The 24,121-nt window shown below is 39.2% G+C and overlaps 1 protein-coding gene and 1 long non-coding RNA gene across 2 annotated transcripts in view; both read right to left on the reverse strand.

Annotated features, from left to right (window-relative positions):
- Positions 1 to 22,620, reverse strand: part of LOC138223335 (uncharacterized) — a 37,113-nt gene extending 14,493 nt beyond the window's left edge. The window contains exon 1 of the long non-coding RNA XR_011181775.1: positions 21,695 to 22,620. This is a non-coding gene — a long non-coding RNA (uncharacterized lncRNA). The remainder of the gene's footprint in view (positions 1 to 21,694) is intronic.
- Positions 1 to 23,570, reverse strand: part of xkr6b (XK, Kell blood group complex subunit-related family, member 6b) — a 171,033-nt gene extending 147,463 nt beyond the window's left edge. Inside the window, exon 1 of the mRNA XM_015345452.2 lies at positions 22,627 to 23,570. Within this exon, the coding sequence (XP_015200938.2) occupies positions 22,627 to 23,201 (575 nt within the window). The 5' untranslated portion in view covers positions 23,202 to 23,570. The remainder of the gene's footprint in view (positions 1 to 22,626) is intronic.
- Between the last annotated feature and the right edge of the window lie 551 nt (positions 23,571 to 24,121).

A 24,121-nucleotide genomic window follows, 5' to 3' on the forward strand; every position in this document is an offset into this window, starting at 1 on the left:
GTTCTGTCACAATTTTCAACTGCTATTAATATTTGTGCAATTCTTGTTACATTTGATGGAAACCAGTTTAACACGATCAGAATCGCTGGGGCAGATTTGCACACACTCAGAATGTCAGGTCGGCATACCCTACTTAAGAAATTCTGCAGTGGACTAAAAGCTCTCCTATGGAATTATAACTTGAAAGATATGTTTTTTTACCTCCATTTAAACACTTATAATTAAAACAAGTGCGGCTATTTGTATGTGGTAATCTGCAATAATATAGCTCTCAGAGAAAAAAATATTTTTTTGGCCGAAAGGTGTGTGTGTGTGAGATGGCTGTGGCTATAAAAGCAATTAAATGTCGAGCATCCTAGATGAATAGCCAATGAACGAAATATAATTGACCTTATGAAATTCACAGCATATCCAGGCTCTTTCAGCCCTCTTCCTCAGACACAGAAAGCTGCAAGGCATCCTCTAGTATTTGTGCATCACACAAGTGCAATCACAGCCTCGCATCCTTGCACAGTGAGAGAAGACACGCTTGTGAACGTGTATGTGTCCGCATGCATGTGAGAGCGAGCAAGAGTGTGCCCAAACACAGAACCATCACAGTATTTTATTAGCTTTGGGGCCCAAAAGTCTGCAGTCTTGCGTGCAGTACAAGCGGATGCAGTAGCAATCATCAGCCATTAGCATGTAATTTACACTTGGCGGAGAGGAAAATAGTAAGGAGGGGTGGAAAGCACCTCTCGGGAATATAAGCCTGTTTACAGTATGCATAAACGAACGTGGTAGGGACGACTGGAGCCGGCATGCCTGGGGACTTGCGTGCAGTGGCTAATGGATGCCGGCGTGCTGACTCGATGGTCCTTTCTTGCCCCCTTAGCTCCACAGATTCAGACGCCTGCTGTGAACAAGGAGCTCGGCAGTAGAAAGCCTGACCACACAGCTGTAGCACATCATAGAAAACCTCAAACAATTTCTTTTTCATCTTTTGCGGGGGTGCATCCCCAAAAAAAAGGACATAATTATTTGACTCCATACCTCTCCCTTAGAGGCAACATTAAATCTGCCAAGTCGTAAAAGCATCTGTACATTTCAAAGCCTCTTTCAAGATCTCTATATTAGAGCCTTTTGAATACCCTACAGTCATCCACTTATGATATTAAAAACGATTTCTCTAATATCTGAAAATATTATCGTAAAAGGGCAAAATTCTAAGGGTTGCGAAGCCAGGTCTGACCCACCTGGTGCTCCCACCCAAGCTTATATTAATCAAATCTGACTTCCAACATTTTTCAGAAACTAACAACGTGGTTATTACAAAATATTGCACCGCAGTTTCTTGACATTTTGAGAGTTAAAAGGCAGCATGATGATTTGATGATGCTTGCTACTCAAAATGATCAAACCTCAAAAATATGCCTTCACTTATCTCTGAATAAACATATGAGGACTGTATCGATTTAATGACACCATTACACCATTCATTTGATATGCAAATAAATATCAAGCATATCAAACCTGGAGAGAAATAAGTTTGTTTTCTGCCCGATACTATTTTGTATGAGTTAAAAGTCTTTGTTACTTTTAAGACTTCATTTTTGTTGTTTACATCTAACTTTTGCTCTTGAGTACAAAGAGATCAGTTACTGTACAGAAGCCTGCGCTTCTCCCATTTTTCACCCAGTAGTCACACCAGTAGAATAGCAGCATTGACCTTGAATAAGACTACTGTGTACCTCAGTCCCATCCCAACAGGTTCATTCCAGACAGAAATGCATGATGGAAAGGATTTCTGGACCAGATTTTAGGGAACCCTGTGACATTTTCCCACTTTCCCAGTGGGGTAGGGAGCCAATGGAACTCTGTAAGGATCAAGCACATTAACTGCACTATACCTGATCTTTAAACAATTAACAATACTTCCAACAAAATATGAACAACACAATGACATGTTCCTGTAAAATGATCAGTTTGCAGATGGTTCCTAATTTCCACAAAACTGCTACACAGTTATTCAATCAAAAATCATTAACGATCACAAAATACTGGAATTCTTCGCTTAATGAATGGTGGAAATTGTAATGATATGGGCATGAGACTGAAATGTACACAAGTTTTTAAAAACTGTACTATACAAAACAAACAAAGCTCAATTAAATAAACTAAATTTTGTGATTAAAATCATGTTGTGACAAAATAACCATGTTGATAACAGTAGAAATTATAATTTTAACAAATGATTCAGACACACTGCGGCAACACATACACACCTGCCAAAAAAGCTGGAACATACTGTGAAAGCGAAGCTGTTAAAATGATTTTAGCATAAGTGAAATACTAGAAAAGCATCTGCCTGGAGAGAGAAAATGACCACAAACAACAGACTGGTTTTAATTTAATCGCAGAGTCTTCATTAGAGTGATCCTGAAAACAACTCTTCTACCAAATGCTTCATATTGTATACTGGGCTGTAAATGAACTGTTCCTTCAGCGCAGTGGTGGACAATATTTTTCAGGGGCATGACAACTGTTTAAGACAAATAAAAGCTGCTGACAAGACCTGTCATCGACAAAGAGTAATGTAAGGCAATGTTTAGGTAAACTATGTTGACCTACTATAGACACAATAGCTATAACTATGTCTATGGTGCTGAGAAATGGGCAATGAAATATATATATAATATAATTTCTTACCACTGTTTAATTGAAATATTTTCTTGCATAACAAAACAGGTTTATACTTACTGATTTAATGTACAGTATTTTGAGGTAAAATGGTCTATGAGGTGGGGGAAGGGCAAATAAAAATCAATGTACACTAAATAAGTGAACCCCTAGTTTACTTTTCAAGATTAAGGGGTATTTACAATCAGTTGTATATGAGGGAACAGACAAAAAAAGGACTGAGTCTTGGGAGCTCTGTCTTGCATAAAGTGAGAGTTTTCTTCACCATAGAGGAAATCATGTCAAAAAGATTTCAAAGGAAAAAGAATATTGATGTTCATCATTCTGAAAAGGCTTATAAAACCATTTTTAGATAAAGTTTTTATTTTGATTTCAATGAAGAACACTGGAGAAATAACACAATAACCAAGTAACACGTTTCTCCGTCCCTCTCTCCTTCCCAGCGGCCTCCCCATTCCTCCCCACAACAATCAGACCCGTGCCAGTTTTTCACGTATTCTAGTCGCAGCTTCCTTCCATATCTCCAAGGTAGTATTATTAACCTTATTTATTCTGGCAGTGAAATGCTCAAGCACTACTATAACCCTGAAATATGACCACTATTGCTATATCTGCCAGTTATGAGGATGGAACCAGTACTGTGCTATTAGTTTCTTTGCTGCTGGCAAAAAACATTTCTAAACATTTGGACTCAATCCATTGCCAGATAGTCTACACATGTTCATGACCACAGTAACTCAACTAAGACCAAGACCATTCGTCCTGCCAGGATATCCCCAAGAGCAACACATAAAATCATCCAGGAAGTCACACAGAACAACGAGGAATCTGCAGGCTTTTCTTACTGCAGCTAGTGTCGGTCTTCATGCCTCAGCCGTCAGGAAAAGACAGAATGAGATCAGTTTTAAAGGGTGGGCAGCCAGGAAAAAAACACTTCTATCTAAAACTATCAATGCTGTCTGTCTCATGTTCACCATAGAGCACCTACATAACGGAGAATAAGTGATGAATGTTCTCTGAACAGACAAGTAAAAAGTTGAGCTTTTTTTGTTTTGTGTGGTGAAATCAAATACTGCCTTCCAAAGGAAGAACCTCATCCCAGCCGTGAGAGTATAACGTATTGGGGCTGCTCTTTTGCCTAAGGATCTGGAATACTTGCTGTCATGCTGTCATTGATGGAACAATAAATATTTGTATCATTATATTCCGGAGCTGAATATCAGGCCGTTTATTTGTCAGGTGAAGCTGAACACAACTGCGTCACACAGCAAGACAGTGATCCTAAACATACAAGCTGATCTACAACAGAACAGCTGAAGTAAATTGATCCAAATATGTCACTTAGTTGTTTCTTGAAAGAAACCACTGTATAAGCTTCATAAAATTGTTGGGATAACCTGTTCAATTCTGTTTGGTAAACAAGTACCTCCTGTTCTTGGGTCATATTTCTATGCTCGTTCTGAATGAGCCCAAGGGGGAGCCCGAGACAGGATATTTCAGGATTTTGGATATTTTTGTTAGGTCCTCTCACAATCTTTGCTGTTTGAATCTAATCAGGTTCAGGCTGCTGGTGTACGACATTCCCTTAAACTGAAATGCTCTTCTCTGGCTTCATGAATATCTAATTGTGTTTTAGGACTAAAATATGCAAGAATACCTAGAGGGGTTCACAATTTTTTTAGCACTGTATACACCACATACACAGATATAGTTATATATAATACCAAAAAGCAAACTATTCTATAATGCTGCTTTAGATGAACGCATGTTCAAGGACGGTCAGCGGCCCTGAGATGCCGCACAGCAGTAAATCTACACACCACCAAATACTGGACAGGAAGGCAGTGGGGGAAATCGCTTAATATGGAGACTCTAAAACCTTAGGTTAAGAATAAGAGTTGCATTTTTTTTTTGTAGATACTGCTTTCTTTCCTGCAAAAGACATAACTATATCCATCCTTTCATTTTCTAACCACTTCATTCTTCTGAGAAGCTAATCAATCTACCAGAATGTCTTTGGTCCGTGGGAGAAAACCGGACCACTAAGAGGAAACCCACGCAAACATGGAGAGATACAAACAACACGCAGGCAGCACCCCAGATCTAGAACTGAACCCAGGGCGTAAGCACTGCCAGACAGCAATGCTAACCACAGTGCCGCCTAGATGCCCACATAACTTTGCATCTGGCAAAAAAAAAACATACAAGAAAAAGGTTTATGACCAAATGAGACCCTGGCATCTTTCTGATAAAGCCCAAATGTATGTGATTCTGAATAATAAAAGCTGCTTTAATTAAAGAGTAATGTAGTTACATGTGAGTGCTATACAAAATGATCTGAGATCTGTTGATAGGAACAATGATGCACATTTTTGTGTTTCACTGAAAAACATGTTGAAGGGCCTTTGAGCTCCTAAATATCAAATCCTATGTCTCATTGTGGTTAGGTTTAAAAATAAAGATTACGGTTTAAAACCAGAAATCAAAACATTATAAAGTTTCTGCACAAAAATAATTAGCATTTCTCCAGGTTTCATTCTCAGATTTTGATTTCTAAGAACAGCCCTTTAAAAAAGAACTAGATGGTACTACAGTATTATAAAACCTATATTATAATCTGCAAATTAACAGGTTCCCAAAACACCCTCTTTACCACTATACAAGTCTAATTCTTCCTTCAAAATATCACAAAGGACTGGATTTCAAATATTTCACTTGGACCTTTATTGAATGCAGTATTTTTGTTACGTATAGTTTCTACTTTAGTGCATTAACACTGAATGAGACATAATTCTCAAAGAAGCAGTGTGGTATCAGGTACTAAAATACTGTGAAACTGACTCCCAACAGCACTCTTGAGCAGATCTCCACTTAGATTTAAAGATGTATCCTTTATCCTAGAGGATGGCAATTCAAATCCAGGCACTGCCACTCAATTACGGCCTTGATCTTCACAGAGGCCCATGGCTGATGCTGTGCTCTAAGGGCTGGTGGCATTCATGTAGACCTAACAGTTAAGCGACTAAATTTTGTGTGTGCTGTATTTTATTTTACAAAGTCTCCTCTGCCGAGTCAAGAACACTACTGTGTTTTGGAAAACATATTACAGTAGTAAATCCAGCCAAAACCAATCACAGCAACTGTCTTTACTAGTATTGGGATCGTTGTAGTTGAATGTTCATTCATTACTTTGCAGCTCTGACTGTTATTCACTGCTCTGCCGTGACTGTTTTCTCACTTTCTCCCAAGTGCCCTCTTAAGTGTTCAAGTGCTTATTAATGTCACCTCTTTCAGGTTTGGTAGTGGTGTATATTTAGGCAAATGGTTGTAGCAGAACAAAATAAACCCAATGCCCAAAATATTTTTTTAAAACATCTGTAACAAAAATACTTAATGAAGTGGACACCAACAGTGAACAAATCTGACACGTACACAGAGAATTGGATCTTAAGGGTACCGAATGACAACACGTGGAAAAAAGAAAAAAGGCTTTTCTAATAGATAGCAATTATCAAAGACAGGCATTTATTCCAACATTCTTTTATATTTGTCCATGGTATAATGTCCCTAAAACCATCGACTATCCAAGAAGCCTATGTAATCCATCAAGAGCTTCAAAACAAGCCAATGCACACTATTTGTCTAATATGGACATGGAAGGGAAGCTTTCTCATTTTTTTCAATGTTTGTACTAATCTGTATTGAGCTCATGATTGAGGAGAGAGGGGTTCACTTGTTAAATAATTAACCAACCTAAGCAAAAGTCAAGACACAGAAGCCATGCTTACCCATAATTATGAAAAAATTCTATGCGCACCAAAATTAATTTAATCAAATGTGTAAAAATCTAATTTCTCATATTAATTTCTACCAGTTTAGAATGAAACCTAAACTCACGCTCTGTAGCAGACATTAATGGGATCAATGCAGCAGAGCTCAGTGATAAAGTAGTAATAATTCTTCTTTATAAACCTGAGAAGAACGCAGACTATGTCGTGTTCAGGCAGGAGCGAGGCCTGTTAATGGTGTGCAGGTGTGAGTGTGGTGAGGCCAAAACGGGACCAAGGGCCTGAAAACACTTGAAGAAAGCAGTGGCTAATTGCAGGACAGTGCTGTTATCACAACACACAGCAATGACTATGAGAAGATTACTACTGACCACTGTTGGAAATCTTCACCCTCAATCGGCATTGGCAGTGATAACTGAGTCCTGGAGCTTGGGCAGGAATTCTACAGCTCTTTGCTTCATTAAGTAGATAGGAAAAGCAGAGCTTTGTTCAGCCTTGGTAGCTGTTACGGATTACATTTATATAATTTCTTCATGTTCTTTTTCATTTTCCATATAAGACTCAAATTAAACTGTGTGCCAGCTGGAGTCGTGTGCAGCATGCTGTCTACATACTGTGTTCTTGGTTGCCTACAACCTTTCAGAATGCTGGCCTAAAATTTGTCTGGCTTTTGTGGAAATCCGTTTCTGATCACATCAATGATATGCAACTGTGAATAAACATCTTTCAACAAAGAAGCTGTTTAATCTTTCTGAAAAGATTTTAAAGCATGTTTTGTGATCAGGATCTAGAAAATGAATAAAACTTTTAAAGCAATGAAATATTTTGCTAGTTAGGAAAGTGCTTCATGAGAACCAATAGTAAAGATAGATTAAGGCCAAAAACACACAGCAATAATTTTTACATTTAACAAAATGTTATATACTAAAGTACACTGCCCTGAAAAGGTATGATGCCCCATTTTAATAAATTACTAAATTACTATTTATTAAAACTTAATTTTATCCTCAAACTGAAGACACCTAAGGGGAAAAAAGTTACTGTAAATACCAGTAAAACATAAAGAGAAAAACTTTAATATGTTGAAAGTATAAGTTTTCAGACACAATAGTTCAATGTTTGGTGGATGCACCTTTGCCAGCAATTATGGTGGCAAGTCTTTATGGGTAAGTCTAAATCATCTTTAGTAAGACAAATCAATAAACTGGACCAGTGTAATTTTTGCCCAACCTCTTGGCAGATCTGCTCAGACTGTCTCAACTTGCTTGGGAATCACTTATCACTTATAAGTTTTCTAGTCTTCTCACAGTTTCTCAATAGGACATTCTATTTATTTTTAAGCCCCTCCAGTGTAGTACTGACCCTGGGCTTTGGTTGACAGTCCTGCCCAAAGGTGAATTTTGTCTCCCTTCTAGTTCTGAAACAGGTTTTCCACTACGACTTGCCTGCCAGTACTTTGCTTAATGAATGTTTCTATTAGTCTTGATAAGCTTCCCAACTGATGAGAAGTAGAATTCTACATAACACTGCCATCAATATGCTAGACAGTAGGGATGGTGTTGGCAGAGTTAATGAGTAGTACTTGTCTGCAAAACAGAATCAAAAGCATTACTTCTATTGGATTAAAAGAGATGTATTCACAAGTCTGCTTGTTTAAAATGTAATAAGGTCCCAACTCGCTTCCAGGAAGCCTCATTTGTTGCCTCATTCTGAATCACACAACATGGTGCTGGGCATACCTGAAAATTGTCGACTTTGTGATGTAAATTGGAGGTTTTACAAGTTATTGTGTACATTTTACTTTTATTGTGGTTTGAACGCACTCATCAATGCTGATTATGTCTAACCCCGAAATATAAAAACAGCATTGCACTTTCCCTATAAATGCTTTGTTGCAAACTCCATGTGGGATTTGAGATGGCCGCCACTCTGCCATAAAGGCCTGCTTTGTGGAGTGACGACTGAGTTATTGCACACTTCCTCACATTTCAGCAACTGAACTCTGTAGCTCTTTCGAAGTCACTGTTGCCCACACAGTCGCATACCATTTCTTACCTGACTGGCAGTTTGGAAGGCCAGTCTGGTCTATGAGGTATCGAGGTGATTCCACTTCTTAATGACTTGCTCAAACAGATACTAAGGGTCTTTGAAATTTGTATACACCGTTCTCCTGATCAGTACCTTTATAGGGCCTTATTCCAAAGCTGTTTTTAAAGCTCATTGCTCTTCAGGGTTGAATACTGCCATTCACTGCCATAGTGAATATTGACATTCACGATCTTTCTCAGAGAGACAAATGTATGCATGTGAAATCAAGGAAACTATTATTGCAGAAAGAAACCACCTAATTAACTGTGTGCACTTTAGTGATTTTGTGTCCCAAAATAAATTTTAAATGTTTTTTTGTTTTTTGCTTTGAATGCATGGATTGGGTTTGTGTATAACAAATATTTATTTCTAAGTGTAATGACTGCAAACTTTAAAGCAACACAATAAAAAACTGCAAAGCACTGCATGTGTCATGCATCATTTAAAAGTAAACAATGTCTTACTTCAAAAGGAGATACTGTATACAGTATAATGATGCCTGTATTCTAGCCTGTGACATACGTGGTACCCTGCAACATCTGAATTGTTAATTTATATAGCATAGAATTTGCAAATGATATAAAGGCACCGACTTGTGATCGTCCTTGTTAACACACCGCTCATTTAAGAGGAATTTGATCTATTCTGAGCTGCCACCACTATGCATTACACATGCCTACACATCAACTTGCACGGTCGCTTCATTGCATCTGCAGGTAATGCTCACGAAACAATTAATGCTATCTGCTCACTGCTGCTTGCAGTGCTCAAGTGGGTTTGCTTGTGTGTTACTAGCCATTAGACCTTGGCTCAGAACATTTCAAGGATCTCTCCAGGGAAGAGGTGATATTAAATTCATAGAGCAACAATAAAGTTGAAAATGCACAGCAGCAGATTCAAAAGGAAGACACCTGCAGCAGCAAAACCACTTGAAGGTCCTGTGTGCTTTCGATACCAGGGAAGGGGGACTACCAATAAATTTATTTAATAGGGTCCGCTTCCGATTTTTTGCAGGCAAAAGGTAAGAGTCACAGGAAAGCCATTTTTTATTCTTGTCCAAACAAAAAGACACCTGTGGTTTTGAGCTGAATGCTAAACTGTGAATCAGGACTCCAAGCAGAATCTGATACTAAATTCTGTCAGTGTTCCAGATCTTAGTTGTGCTATTTTCTGCCTGACAGCCTTTCACATTCGGCCCCTTGGAGGAAAGTGGGAAAGAGTTGGCACCAAATACCTTATTTGTATTAAGGATCAGCCCAAGGATTCTTCAGGGAACTGAGCTGGCACTTTGTTGACTCCTGTGAATTTACAGCTGACTCCCTTTTACACTTCAAATACATCTGGGAGAACATGGCTGTCTTGAAGGGAAACACCGCAGATTTCCACATTTATGGCAGCATGTATGTACATATTCAAAATTCGACTTACATCATCAAAGTGAATTTGCAATCAGGCAATGTAAATCAATTACAGTGGGTGCGGGATAATTTAGAAGATGCGATTTTCCTGCGGAGAACATTTAAGTTTCTTACCACTTGAGAATACAAAAACGGGAAATATATATATATATATTTTCTTACATACACAGTACACATTCCTTCATGGAAACTGTTGGCTGTATCTTCTGCTTAAAGTTCTTGCAAGAAAGCTAAGTGAAGACGAAGGTGCCACTGTACACATGCCTATGGTCACCTCCAAATGCAGTAGAATGATGCAGACACAGGTTATTAGTAGGAGGCAACTATATGTCAGGTATTTTAAGTGACATTTAACCAACTGCTCCCGGAACCTGACGTTTTGTATTGATTACATAAAGTGGTCGATTAAAGGTATGGCAGGAGAGTTGCTGCCCTGCCCTAACTTAGACATGGCTGAGTTGGAGCATGAGGCTTCTAGACTTAGCCCCTCTCTAGCATGGGAATGCCAACATATTCCCTGGTTCTCTCTGCATGGTCAGCCTGCCTTGAAACCCACCTTCAACTGCCTCCATGTCTTTTAGAATTTGCCATTCTCTCTGGAGCCAATACCCCATGTCTCTGTTTTTTATTTGTGAAGATCTTTTACTGAACTATTTGACCTCATCTCATTTTACCAGGTGCCAACCAGGATTAAGCCTGTCAGAAAAGACTACAGAAGAATCACCCCACTAAACATTTGCATTTCTCGCATGAAAATAACTTCACAACACTTGCTGATAAAGAACAATAAAAACATGACGGGGTTTACTATAGCCCTAAGGAAATAAAAAATCATTTCGGTGTCCCTAATGACTGGAAACTGCTTTCTTCCAGAACTTCTAGAGGAATATGGGCAATTAGGTGCATACACCACTGACAGGAATTTTCACCTTTCCAGTGCAACACCACAGCCATCTCTTGAGAGCATCAGAGCCTGTAAACAAGGGCTTAGGTAAAAAAAAATCAATACTGTACGTCCACCTGACCTTGTCTGGCAAAGGTCTTTGACATATCTACATTAAAAAAAACAATGGAGATCCTTATGTCACACTAGAAGAAAGCTAGAAGGTCAAGATATACTGGAGGTAATATGGAAATGACTGCAAAGGTCTGCAATTATTAGCTTAAATTCTTTCACACAATTGGCACAATTCTTGCAATATAAGAATACTTTTGAAATTCAAAAAAGCAACAATTCCACATAATAATTATTTTATTTTTCCTACATCTACATCTAGTTTACGACCACATTTTAAATCTTACAAACTAAAGATCACACAAAACATTTATGGTCCTATTTTTGGGTTCATTTCAATGTAAATTACTGATAAAACTGCTTAATAATCTGCAGTAGTTCACTGTGTTGGCTACTATTATTTGGAACAAACTGTCCTCACACTTATTTGTGTGGTTTTGCAAGGGATTTGCTCCATAAAGTGTATGTGTTGTAAAACTAAGATGACAAAAGGGTCCCCTTAATTAACTTAGTTGTGTTGCCTCATTGGCAATGACTGAATTGTGTCTTTAACAAAGCCCAACTGGCAAATATTTCTGAGACACATTTCCCTTTGTCAATTATTATTACATTTTCCTATGAAACGGTAGAGCCCTGAGTTCACAGGGCGCAGAGTTTATATGTTCTACCCGTCTTCTTGTCAGTTTCCTCCACGTGCTCTGGTTTTGTTCGAGTCCAAAGACATACTCCTAGGTTAATGACCTTCCAAGAAATCTGTCCCTGGTGTGTGTGCATTTTTGGGTCTCTGTGTGCCTTGCGATGGACTGGCATCCATGGTGTATCCTGCCTTTTGCCCATTGCTCGTCAGGATAAGCTCCGCCTCCCTTGCAATGTTGTACTGAATAAAGCAATTAGAAAATGGACAGAGAGATGAAGCAAATCATCAGTATTTGAAATACTTGTAAAAACTAAGGGTAAATAATATACCCCGATATCCCATAGCACAATTTATTTTAAAAGGTTTAATTTGCAATTAATATAGCACCACCCAGCCGCAGTACTGCATTGCACAGGATATTAAGCGTGTAGATACTTTCACTGATGAGTAAAATATTTTATTTACACAAATAAGATCAACAGTCACCAGCTTTAGGTTTTTGAGAATTCACATCTCTAAAGATCTAACCTGGACTGTGAACACTGACTCTATCATGAAGAAGGCTCAGCAGCGCCTTTATTTCTTGAGGTGCCTCAAGCGATGGGGGATGCCAATAAATGAGTTGGTGAACTTCTACCGCTGCACTATCGAGAGCGTCCTCACCACCGTGTGGGATCACCGTGTGGTAGGGCAACACCTCTTCGCGAGAAAAAAAGGCACTGCAGAGAATGGTCAATATGGCCCAGAAGATCATCGGCTGCGGTCTCACCGAGATTAAACAGCTCTATGAGGACCGCTGCCGTGGTAGAATTCTGGCCATCACAGAGGACAGTCACCACCCCGGGCATGAGCTCTTCACCCCACTGCCCTCAGGCAAGAGATATAAGAGCATACGGTCACTTACCACTAGATTCTTCAATAGCTTCTATCCACAAGCAGTGAGACTGGCGAACACATTTAGCCATCCCCCTCGGACCACACCTACACCATCACCATCTACCTCATTGTAATTTATTTATTGTACGTCTCCAGTCATTATTTACACGTCTGTCTTGTTTACATTCAAACTGTCTGCATGTTTACTTGCACATTGTCTATTGTTTGTTTGTACATTGTCTTGATGCACTGTTTGCACTTTGTTTTGTTTTTCACACTTGTTTTACAAACGAGAGACTTTCTGTAAGTAAGAATTCCATTGTACCAGTACCGGTTACATATGGCAGTAAAGTTCAAGTTCAAATATTTGATTAGGGACTGCACAGCCGTACCACGTGGTGTTGAGGCTGTGCAGTCCAAACTGTGTACTGTTTGTAATTTACAATACTGAAGACTTACTTTACTAGAACAGTTAGAAGTACAAGAAATATCCTAACAATTCTGTAAACCCTTCCAAATACAGTGTACCACTGAAAATCCAAGGTTCTTGAGAGCAAGTTTGAAAGGAAGAAATATTTTATCCATTTCTACTGTACGGTACAAAAAATGGTTTTAGGGCTAAAATTCAGTCAACTCAAAACAGTTGTTTGGCTGATATACAAACAGAATAACAATCAGCTTACATTTTTATAATACTTTTCATGCCAAATGATCCAACAGGACTTCACATACAGTAAATAGGATTGACCTATACTTAGTGTATTCCTAGTGATTAGTGATAGCAATGCCTTCAATCACTTCACTAATGTCTACGGCAGTAGCACACTACAGTTTGTGATGCAGGATCATCCACCCAAAAATAAATCCTGAAGAAATAAAGAAAAACTTCCAACTGGCACTACTGTGTCGCATTATCAAAGCTGCTGGGATGGTGGCCAATCTAATTACACATGTTTTTCTTCATTACAGTTAGATAAACTAAACTGTAATCTTCTAATCTTCTAATTCCCACCTAGTAATCCGGAGTGCAGATAAAAACATATATTATAATGCATATTGTAGAAACGGTTTACAGAAAAGGAAGAGATCTTTATTTTTTTCAGTTCTTTGTGTTTATTTGCGACCAGGACACACAACCTTACATAACCTTACATCTATTTGCATGCTGGCATTTACAAAATACTGGCAAATGTGAGAAGTGAATTGGTGGGAAGAACTTCTAACTTAACATACACAACTCGGCAGATTTACTAATAAAAAGACAATTAGTACAAAACACAGAGAACCAAAAATGTCTCTAACTACTATGCAGTTGGAGTGATGCTAACATCTCGAATGTACTCTTGCATCTTTCAGAGGATTACAGTGCCAGGTGGGATTTTATTTTTTTAGTGAGCTCACTGGGTTTCCTAAGGAATCATTTTATCTTTTTTCTTAAAAATAGACATGATGCTCTTTCAACAGAGAACAAAGAAAGAAGATAAGCATGAATATTTTAAATAGTTTGCATAATTGCATTGAAAGAGATATATTTACCCAAGTTAGAAAATACTATGCTGTAGATCATTATCTTGCAACCAATATCCCATGAATGATTTTTCTTGCTCTGGAATGATAGCTTCCTGCTTCGTTTTATTTTGTTGGATGTATTACTGGCTAACATCTCAAATATAGCCAACCTTTGACTTTCTAAAGAATATACTCCAAAACTCCCCTCAGCAAGTTAACCATAAGAATGAAATGATCATGAGAAAAATTTCAGAATTGATTATTTTAAGGATTCACATATCGCAGTTTTTAGCCCCTCTTTTTCTTTGAAATGCATTGATTGAAAAGAGCACCATTGTATTGAGTGCTTCTGGCACAACTTTTCTAGCCCATGATGTGAAATTCCTGTTCATTTTAGGCCGCTTGATTTAACTTTGTGGAAGACCAAACTGCCAAGAAAGTTGGAAGACACCTGTTTAACATAAATATTTTCAAAATAATATGATTAAGTTACTTTATGATTGTTCACAGTCCACACAGTGGTGCAGTGGTAAGCTGCCTAGCAGGTTCAATTCCTGGGGTGCTACTTGTGTGGAGCTTCTATGTTCATGTTGGTTTCTTCTAGGTGCTCCAATTTCCTCCCAAAACATACCAGTAGGTTAACTGGTTTCTGGGAAAACTGGATGTGTCTCTCTTTGAGATGGTCTGCCCTTTGATGGAGTGGCATCCTGTCCAAGGTGTATCCTGCCTTGCACCTGTTGTTTACCTGGATAGGCTTCGGCTCCCCTATGACCCCGAACTGGAAGAAGCAGTTAGAAAATAGATGGGTGACTGTTCACCTTTCATTTCAAAGTAAACATCAGTTGAGAATGAATTACTCTTTACTCTCAGTGAGTCCTAAAGAAAGTTTATGATACAAACACTGGAATATTCGTCTCAGAAATAAAACCTCTGAATTAATATTAAGGTTTACTGAAAGTTGTTTGATAAGTAAGGTAAAATTATATGGTAAATTCAAAAATACCACAATTCCAAAAATAAATGCATAACTATCTGTTATATATTTGCAGGCATGTATGTGTGTCACCCATGTGGATTGATGAAGTGGATACCCTCCTATCTGTAAAGCACTTTGGGATGAAAAGCACTACATATATGAAAGGAATTAGTATTAAAAGGTGTGCGACAGAGAAGACCACAAGTATCACAAGTGAAGTGCCGTGGAATTCACTGAGTAAAATTGAGGCAGGTAGAGGCTTAGTGAAAGCTTGAAAAATTCCCTTATCTGTCATTGCGAAACTGCAAAATAGTGGGGAGGCAGGCAGATGTTCCCGTTTTCCTTGACAGAAATGGAGGTCAAGTGCAGCTTTATGTGAAGCTAACAGATGATAGCTTTAACTAGCACAGGGAAAAGGAGATGGGGTAGGGAACACTTCAATGTGAAATGAAAAGGCTCTTGAGATCCCTCAAGGAACAGAGGTAGAATTTACTGGATATTATTATTTTTGAATTGCATACTGTGGGAAGAAAAAAAAAACAGGCAGCTATTTTATGTAGCAATTACAGGATAAAAGGCTGGGTCTCTGGATATCAGGTTGGAGGACATGGAAATGGGCAATGGATGATGGGCAGTAGGGGGTAGAGCTCTTCCAGTGGAACGAATAGTCTGTGTTGTATCCTAATATTTCAGAAATCCATTGGCCCCAGGGCTGATTAAATGATGCTTTTCTCACTCAGGAAAGCGCCTGGAGCATTTTAATTCGGGTGTTACTATTTTGTGTCACTTTCTCGTCATTGTTTTTGCATTTTACAATCTGAACTCGATGGAGATTTGACAACAGGCTTTGGCTACAGTTGCAGAACGCTGGTATCCCAGGAAACCAAACCAGGAAAAAAAAGCAGCGACAGTGGTTTAGGACACGAGGGGAAAAAAAAGAAAAATCCCTTGATTTGTTTTCTTCATACTTATTCGTATTTTTTAAACAAGTGTCTATGCAGCTGAATGCCATCATCTCTTTAAACGTGACAGGCTTCTTTGTATGGTAATTGTTGGCTTTCTTGGAGTGGCTGCCGAGAGGACGTGCTCCCCTTTATCAGTGTTAATGTGCAAATTAATACTATAATAAAGGAGGCCAGTCTTCTAAAGCAGTAAACTGGTTTAAAAAAAAATCTTATTGAAAAACTTCTGTGAGAATGGGGAAACAAACATACCTCTTTTCCTTCTGCCAGTTTCATACACTCACACCTTGGATAGAGGAAGTAGGGAAAGATTACAGACAATATCTTACATAGCATTGGTTCATGCAAACCAATCAATACAACAAACTGGTGATTCCATGGTACTGCAAGCACTTTGAGCTGCGGTTGAAAGAAACACGTTATTAAAGTATGATCAATGAATATGTCTTGCCAGAAGCTTTTATGTTTGATTAGTCTAGATAAAACATTGACTTGTTTAACAGAATCTGCTGTTTGTGAACAGTGGTATCCTACTTGTCTAAGTAAAACAGTTTTGAATTTGAAGGTGAAATAATGTCATTTTTATTGCAAAAAAAATGTTCTAGAAAGTGTTACTAGGACACAAATTTCAGGAATAAAAGCCCTAGTGGGAAAAAAAATCACCACACAAAAAAGGCTTCGTCCTAATTTAAGAACATGTGTCCTTTCTTATTTTCAAAACTCTAGAAGGTGAAGACTTAAACCATTTATAATAGTGCAGAAAAATAGACAAATCTTTTTCCTGGAATTCAAACACTGGCCCCAAGGATGAGAGAAAGCTTCACGAGAATTTTCCTCTATGGTGACACTCTTTACACTGCTTACAAGTAAAGACTTTATCAAATAAAACATTCCTGCCTGATTCTTAGTTGATGCTCTAGGAGAGAACTTCCTTGGCTGGAAAAGTCTTCAGCATATTTTTTTACCTTGGCACACAAAATCAATCTTATTCTGCCTTTGACACAGTTTACATTGTGTTCATGAGTTCAGTAACACCAAACAGATTGTAATATCAAGAAAAAACATATCCCCTCATGTCACATTGCTCTTAGCCTGCTTTATACTGGATTAAGACACAACCCAGAGAACAGATTTAGAAGATTTGTACAGTATACTACTTACAGAAGGTAACAGTCTTGCCATTGTAATTATGGTGTAGATTATTTGAAAATATTAAAAAGAACACTGCAATGATGGCAAATTGATTTATGTTTGCTGGTTTGTTTAATGGTCGTTTTTAAAAGTATTAACAAAGTACAAAAACATCTGGCTGCCCCAAACAGCTGTTATCTTGTATTACCAGTCCACAAGTCTTTATCATGATTGCTTCTGTTCTGTGCTGCTATACTCTTGCTATTTGCCAAGACTGCTATCAATTCAACAGCTTACAATAACAGTTTGTTCTACTATCACTGTTAATCAAAAATAAGTTCAATTTATAATATTGAGGGTTGTCAATTTTTATAAGTACCAAGTAAAAGCCAAGTATGGTAACACTAGCAAACAAACTATAGGATTAACCTCTTCTGTGAGACAATGATCCTTTTTCATTTCACAGACTTTCAGAAAATTATTATTTTTTTCTATTAAATCTATTCTGGTAATCCTTTAGTGGATTGTATGTTCATAGAACAGTGATTATATCCTGAAGAAATAATTAGACAAATATCAATTAAGAATGCCCTCCTAGCAGGTCATCAGCAAATAGCAATTCTACAACTGATATTCCCTGCTGGGAAGATTTACAGATACATGTTTATTATCACATTTTAGCAATAAAGTTGTTTGAGGTGGGAAAAACACAGCAAGAGGTGTATTCACTCTGACCTTATTGTGCTAACATAGAGCTTCACTGTGTGCTGAAGCAAAAACAGATTCCAAGAACATGGTTAAACATTGCAAGAATCTGAAAAGGAATAGGATAGAATAAAGTTATTAAATAATAATTGCTTACACGTATGTAGCACTTCTCTGAACACTCCACTCAAAGCACTTCACAGGTAACCACCAACCACCAATGTGCAGCATCCACCTGGATGCCATAGTACAGCCATAGTGCGCCAGAACGCTCACCACACATCAGCCATCAGTGGGGAGGAGAGGAGAGTAATGAAGCCAATTCATAGATTGGCTTTAATAAATTCATAAAATTCATAAATGTCTGGGATATGTGAAAAAACTTTTTAATGTATATACTGTACTACAGAATCTGAATGTTCCACATGCTATCCTCCCCCTTTAAAAATAAGTAATAATAATTAATACATTAAGAAATTACTGTAAAAATGTGTTAGTAATTTTACCAACACAGAAACTTTTTTTTTTATTTTGAGGCTCTGATGCTGCATTGACTAAGGGATTTTTAATATAGAAAATAAAATTAATTGTGCCATTTTACGTAAAAAGAAATAACTGCTTTGAATTAATAGTCGTACGGTGGAAGAACATGAAAGCCAAACAAAATTGTTCATACACTTTTGTGCATAACAATCTTTAAATTAATGTACAGCTTCTCTCTCCCAATCCAGAACTTTGCCTTAATGTTACACCCTGACATCTAGCCTCATGTATCCTTATGATTTACCTTTCATTACTTAATACTTCACTATTAACAGTTCACAGCATACCTGTCGCATTATTCTGAAAGAACACTGATAGGAGCAGGAAGCAGGACTGGAACTCTGATTAGCAAGGACGGCTGGCTGATCCTAACTGGAGTTTTTCACTCCAGTGTTTGTATTTCTGCTTTGCCGGTGATATGCACTGTGCAATACAGTAAACCATTACTGTACCTAGGATTTGTGTACATCCGTAAGTGTTCAATGATCACTAAAGATACACATGCTCATGTACAATGCAATGTTATTTTTTTTTTAAATATGCAAACGCTTAAGTGTGCTTTTAGTATTTCTTTTTCTATGCACAAAAACCATGAACACTATGACCTAAAACGTCTTTGCCACATTTACTATTTTAAATATTGCTTAAATGTTTCGGGCATCATTTTGGCTGATTGATCATTCCAGACAGTGAAACACTTGCAGTGAGTTTGTCGCATAAGAACTCAATCGCCTTATTAGTGAGAAAGCTGATTGGGCGCAGGCAATGAGGTAAACCTGTTAAACATCCAGCTTGGTAAAAATCAATAACGAAAAACAAACAAAGGACCCAATATGTTCCACATATTAAGATGAAAATGCCTTTAATGTCATCAGAGTGCTTGAAGCTGGGGTTAATTACCACAAGCAGACTTGCCAGCAGTAAAATAAATCAAGTTTTTTTTTGGTCTTGACACCCCCATGGACATCAGTGACTCCAGCACAGACATGCAGAATAATACATTAACTACTGCGTACGACAGATCATTCAGTGGGGAGATCCACATGTGATGAGTTGGCAGGTAGTGTCTAGTCACTACAGAGCTCCACTTCCATCAATAGTAATCTCACCCCATGGCTACATTCTAGGACCTCTAAGGCTACGAGACCAATTTCCAGGCTCTATAAGAGGAATGGGACAGAGTCCTACTAGACAGCACTAGCAACCTGGTGCAAACAATACGTTGGCAGATATAGAAATGTATTATTTGTAACACCAAATGATACTATCATCTGAGTTTCATAGCAGATTCCATGGTGATGAATTCTGCCGATGCCAAAAGCTAATCAGCATAATAAGTTTACGTAGGTAATGCCTATTCGATAAGTTATTCATACACGTGCTACAAATATACTGCCATTTCACTTATAACAACTTTGCAATCTGTTGAGTTACAAGTTATTTTTGATAGTCAGCAGAGAAAGATGCTATGCTATTAAAAAAAAACATTTTCTTTTAGACTTGCATTTGGGAGTATTCCCTCCACAAGAAACAAGAGGACCTAACAGCACAATGAAGCAGTAACTGGAAGTCTTAGAAGGATTTAGACAATATTCAGTCTGCCAATCAGCACACTTTTCATTTCTCACTAATTCTAACAGCTTGGACAACCCTGATATCACAAGGAGGATTAAAAGCTCAAAACACTGTTTTTATACATTCTAGCGTGCCATTCAAAATATGTGATTGTCATTATACAATCTGAAAGAAAATATACATCAGTAATAAAAGCACAGATATAAAGCATGTTTCAATTTCATGTGACTGCAACCGAGGTGGTGAGTGTCAGGATTCTAAAATCAGTTTTAAACACAAACTATAAGTTGATCTCTTGCTGCTGTCTTCCATCACATAGCCCTCAATCAGACAAGGAGGGACCTTTAATAATGACAATTTGCTTGAACGATCTAATTCCAAAAGCTTTTTGCACACTATGTTCCAGGTTCAACCCAGACTCTTTCAGTGGCTTAATGAGCTTCTATCTCTTTATGATACCTTTCTTGGAAACAGTGTTATCAAGGAACTAGCCTAGTCAACAAATATATCCTGTAATATCTGAGTCTGAGCTTTTGTATAAATGCAGTAGCAGGGAAGTCAGCAGATTTACCTTTAGGTCAACACGCCAATAGCTCTAATCCCACACTAAAAAGTGTCCAAAGACAAATCCAACAGGAACTCCTAGATTGTCAACACTGTAAATCAAATTCTCAAAAGCATTCATAAATCATCCATTCATAACCTAATATGGACCATAATGCAATCTAACCATCCAGATTCCAAGGCTAATTTGGCTTTGAACACATCACAATATCAAACTCGGTTTTTCATTTTTTTAACATGGGAAAAATAAGCTACCTAATTCTATGCTTTTAAAGTAATAATGCAAACACGTAGAGACACGGCAAAGTTCTGAACCTTTAGCCTTCCAACAGGATCTCCCTTATAGCTGTGCTGGACTGCTGGATAACGGCAGTGTGCTGTTGAACACAAGCGGCGTCCTGTTTTATTAAAGCCAAACCAGAGCTCCTTACATGAAGAATCCGACAACTAGTATGCGGAGCTTGCAAGCTGTCTGGATAGCTTGGCACAGTGCAGGGTGACAAATAAACAAGTGTTTATCTGATGGCAGACATACGGTGGCATAAAGCCAGGACAGAAGAGGGAAAAAAAAACATTTAAACCACAGGGGAAAAAAAAGGACTGGATCTCTACGTTTAAACAACAATGAAACATTTGCTCTAAGAGACAGCGCTGTGATCACCGTTTTATGAAAATGAATTAGGAGACTGAACCAAACGCACGAATAGGTAGGATGTTTTTCGGAAGGATCTTGAGCTCTAATTATACCCTTTAAATATCAACAGATGGGTTATTCTTGAAAGCTTCATTTAGGACTACTATAACACATTTACTGGGATTTAGTACAGGAGCCCCAAAGTAGAAACAAAAACATGTACATAGGTAGGCACAGATGTTGGAAGCATAGATGCATTAAGAATCAAGGCTTCACGTACACAATGCAGCGGTTCAATCTCGGCTACGCACCGCAAAGCGATTAATATCGGGTCTTCAAACCGCAAGCTTTCACCTTTAAAAGGAAGTACCGCCACCTTGCTCTCCCTCGTCCCTGACGCACTACCACCAAAAAATATTTTGTAAAAAAAAATGCAAAGCCACTTTTATATAAAAAAACCCCCCGAAAGTCCAGGGAAAATGACCAAACCCCTTGATCACACGCACGGAACCCTAATCATAAGACCCGGTTCTAGCGCTTCCGAAGAGCCCCCAGACAGAAGCTGTGAAACCCTCCCGGAATGCAGACGCGTACCGAGAAGATTTCAGGACGAAAGGGCGATCAGATTGCACATTTCGCATCCGACTGGAAACGCGGGCGCTCTACCGTCATAGTAGCGATGGGTCCGCATTTTGTCGGACCGCGCTCGGCTACCGACTGCCACACCGGTGGGCACGAACGTTGCACCCAGCAGACACGTACTTTCCAGGCTGGCATTTCAAAAGCCGTGCAAGGGCAAACGAAACGGGACAGCAGGTGCGAGTGAAGACCACAGCAGGCGCCCACGAATAATGGCCCTACCACCTTTTTTTTTTTAACATTTGTGCTAATACCAGCCTCCGGGGAAAAAAAAAATCTCAGGATAACTGTCTAGTCTGGCTTGAGTAATGCCATGCAGAGAGAAGAGACTACACGCACTAGAGCAGACCGAGCGCTCGGCTCGGCTGCGCGCTTCGCTACCCAGCACACACACACACGCATATCAAGTTTTTTTTAGCTAAACAAGAGAAACTTTCCAACAACTTTATCGTGTGCAGAACTAAGCACAAACCCTCGACGGTAAAAAAAAAAAAAAGAGCAGCGCTGCAAAAAAAAAAATCCAACCCCGAGCAGGTTCTCCAGCAGACTGAGAGACACCCCCCCCAGATCACGTACCCGCTGCCGCGCTCAGACAGCGGCGGTGCAGACACCCAAAAAAAAGCAACCCCCTTCTCAAATGGAGGCAACAGCAGAAGAAAAGCCACAACGAAGGACAGCGGGGGTGGGGGGAAGAAGCGTTAACCGCGTTGAGCCACACACAGAAACGCAGCTGTGTCTGTTCCTGCGTTTTCAAGCACCCCGGGTTAACTCAGGTGACACACACACACAGACAAGAGGGGGAAAGGGGGGCGTGGAGGGGAAGGGAGGACTGGTCTGCGTTTTAGGTTCAAGCGAAACACAAAAAACAATCCCAAAGCCACCCTTACCTCCATACTTGTCCCATCTGCAGGATGTGTATGACAGACTGCCAGATCCACACGGATATCCGACAGCACCTGTCCCTGCCATGGGCGCCAGCGCCGAAGCCAGCCGCAGCTCGCCGGCTACTGAGCCCCTCCACCGCCCCCAAACCTCCCCCGGTGTAATCCTGCACGAACCACCTGAAGCTCAGGATCTGGACCAGCACCGACGGGACGAGCACGAAGAAGAGGGTCAACCCGAACCAAAGGTAGTCCCGCTTGGAGTAGTAATCGACGGCTAGCCACAGGTCCGTGCCCACGTCCCAAAAGAAGACCAACAGCGCCAGGACGATCCACAGGCAGTCCAGCCACAGGCGCTCCTCCTGCGGCGGCGGCCGCCTGGCTTCTTTCCCCTTCCCCAGGAGAGAACGAAGGCAGGCGCTCCGGCAGCCCCAATAACACGACGAGGTGTTGCAGCAATGACAGATGTGAATGGAGCTGCTCTCTCCGGGTTCCCCTTCGCCGTTCCCCACCGTTTCGTCCAGGTTGTGCAGTTGGGCGAAACCGGTAACGACCCCCACGCCATCAGATTTCGCTGCCATCTTGCTCTCTGAAGCTCCCCCCTCCGGCTTCCGGCGTTAGTGACGTCACTTCCTGGATACCTGTTCACCGACTCTACCCTCAATATGGCTGCCATCTAGTGTCCAGATATTTTGGATAGGGGTTCTCTCACTTGTACCCAAAATTGATGCCCCCCGTCACTGCAGTCCAACATCTTTCAGCAAGGGAATCCATCAGCTTTGATTACAGCCCTATTGTGCAATGCATATTTTGGTCATATGTCAACTGATGAAAAGAGTACAAGTGATGAGTATTTTTGGATGCAGTTGAATTTCTCTCCGTCTAGCCTGTTTTAGTTGACTCTGCTGTGCACCGATGCAGCACAGTTTACAGCCGGTCTCTCCCACGAAACTGTGAAACTGCCAACACTTACACCCTTTACCTGCTTCCAAACGTCATTTCCTTTCCTCTTTTTTGTTCATATGGGTTCCCTATGGTTGCCATCTAGTGTCAAGTTTTGTAAAAGCAGTTGTTTTGTGTATTTGGTATGTAATATATAGATACATTCAAATCATATTTCTACTTATCTTTTTTGATCTGCCTATACATTGTTATAATATTTTTAAATATTTAATATTTTTTTGTTATAAATTCAGAAGGAACTGGAATAATATTGATGCACCAGAAATAAATCAATCAATGTAACACTGGATCTGCAATGTTCTTTGAATGTTTTATCATTCGATATTTTAGGGAAACAAATATGGGTATGTTAGGCTATAATACAAAAAATTAGGATACAAGACAAGTCTCAGATAAACATCTGTCCACATCTAGCATAGTCTTACAGGAGAAAAAATAGTTTCACTGATGCTAAAAGAACCCAATTTATGAAGCAATCATTTCAATTTATGGCTTTTTCATTCTGAAGAGAAGCTGATTGCATATCAGATGATTAGTT

The sequence above is a fragment of the Lepisosteus oculatus genome, chromosome 2 (assembly GCF_040954835.1).
Source record: "Lepisosteus oculatus isolate fLepOcu1 chromosome 2, fLepOcu1.hap2, whole genome shotgun sequence".
In the NCBI taxonomy this organism is placed as follows: Eukaryota; Metazoa; Chordata; class Actinopteri; order Semionotiformes; family Lepisosteidae; genus Lepisosteus; species Lepisosteus oculatus.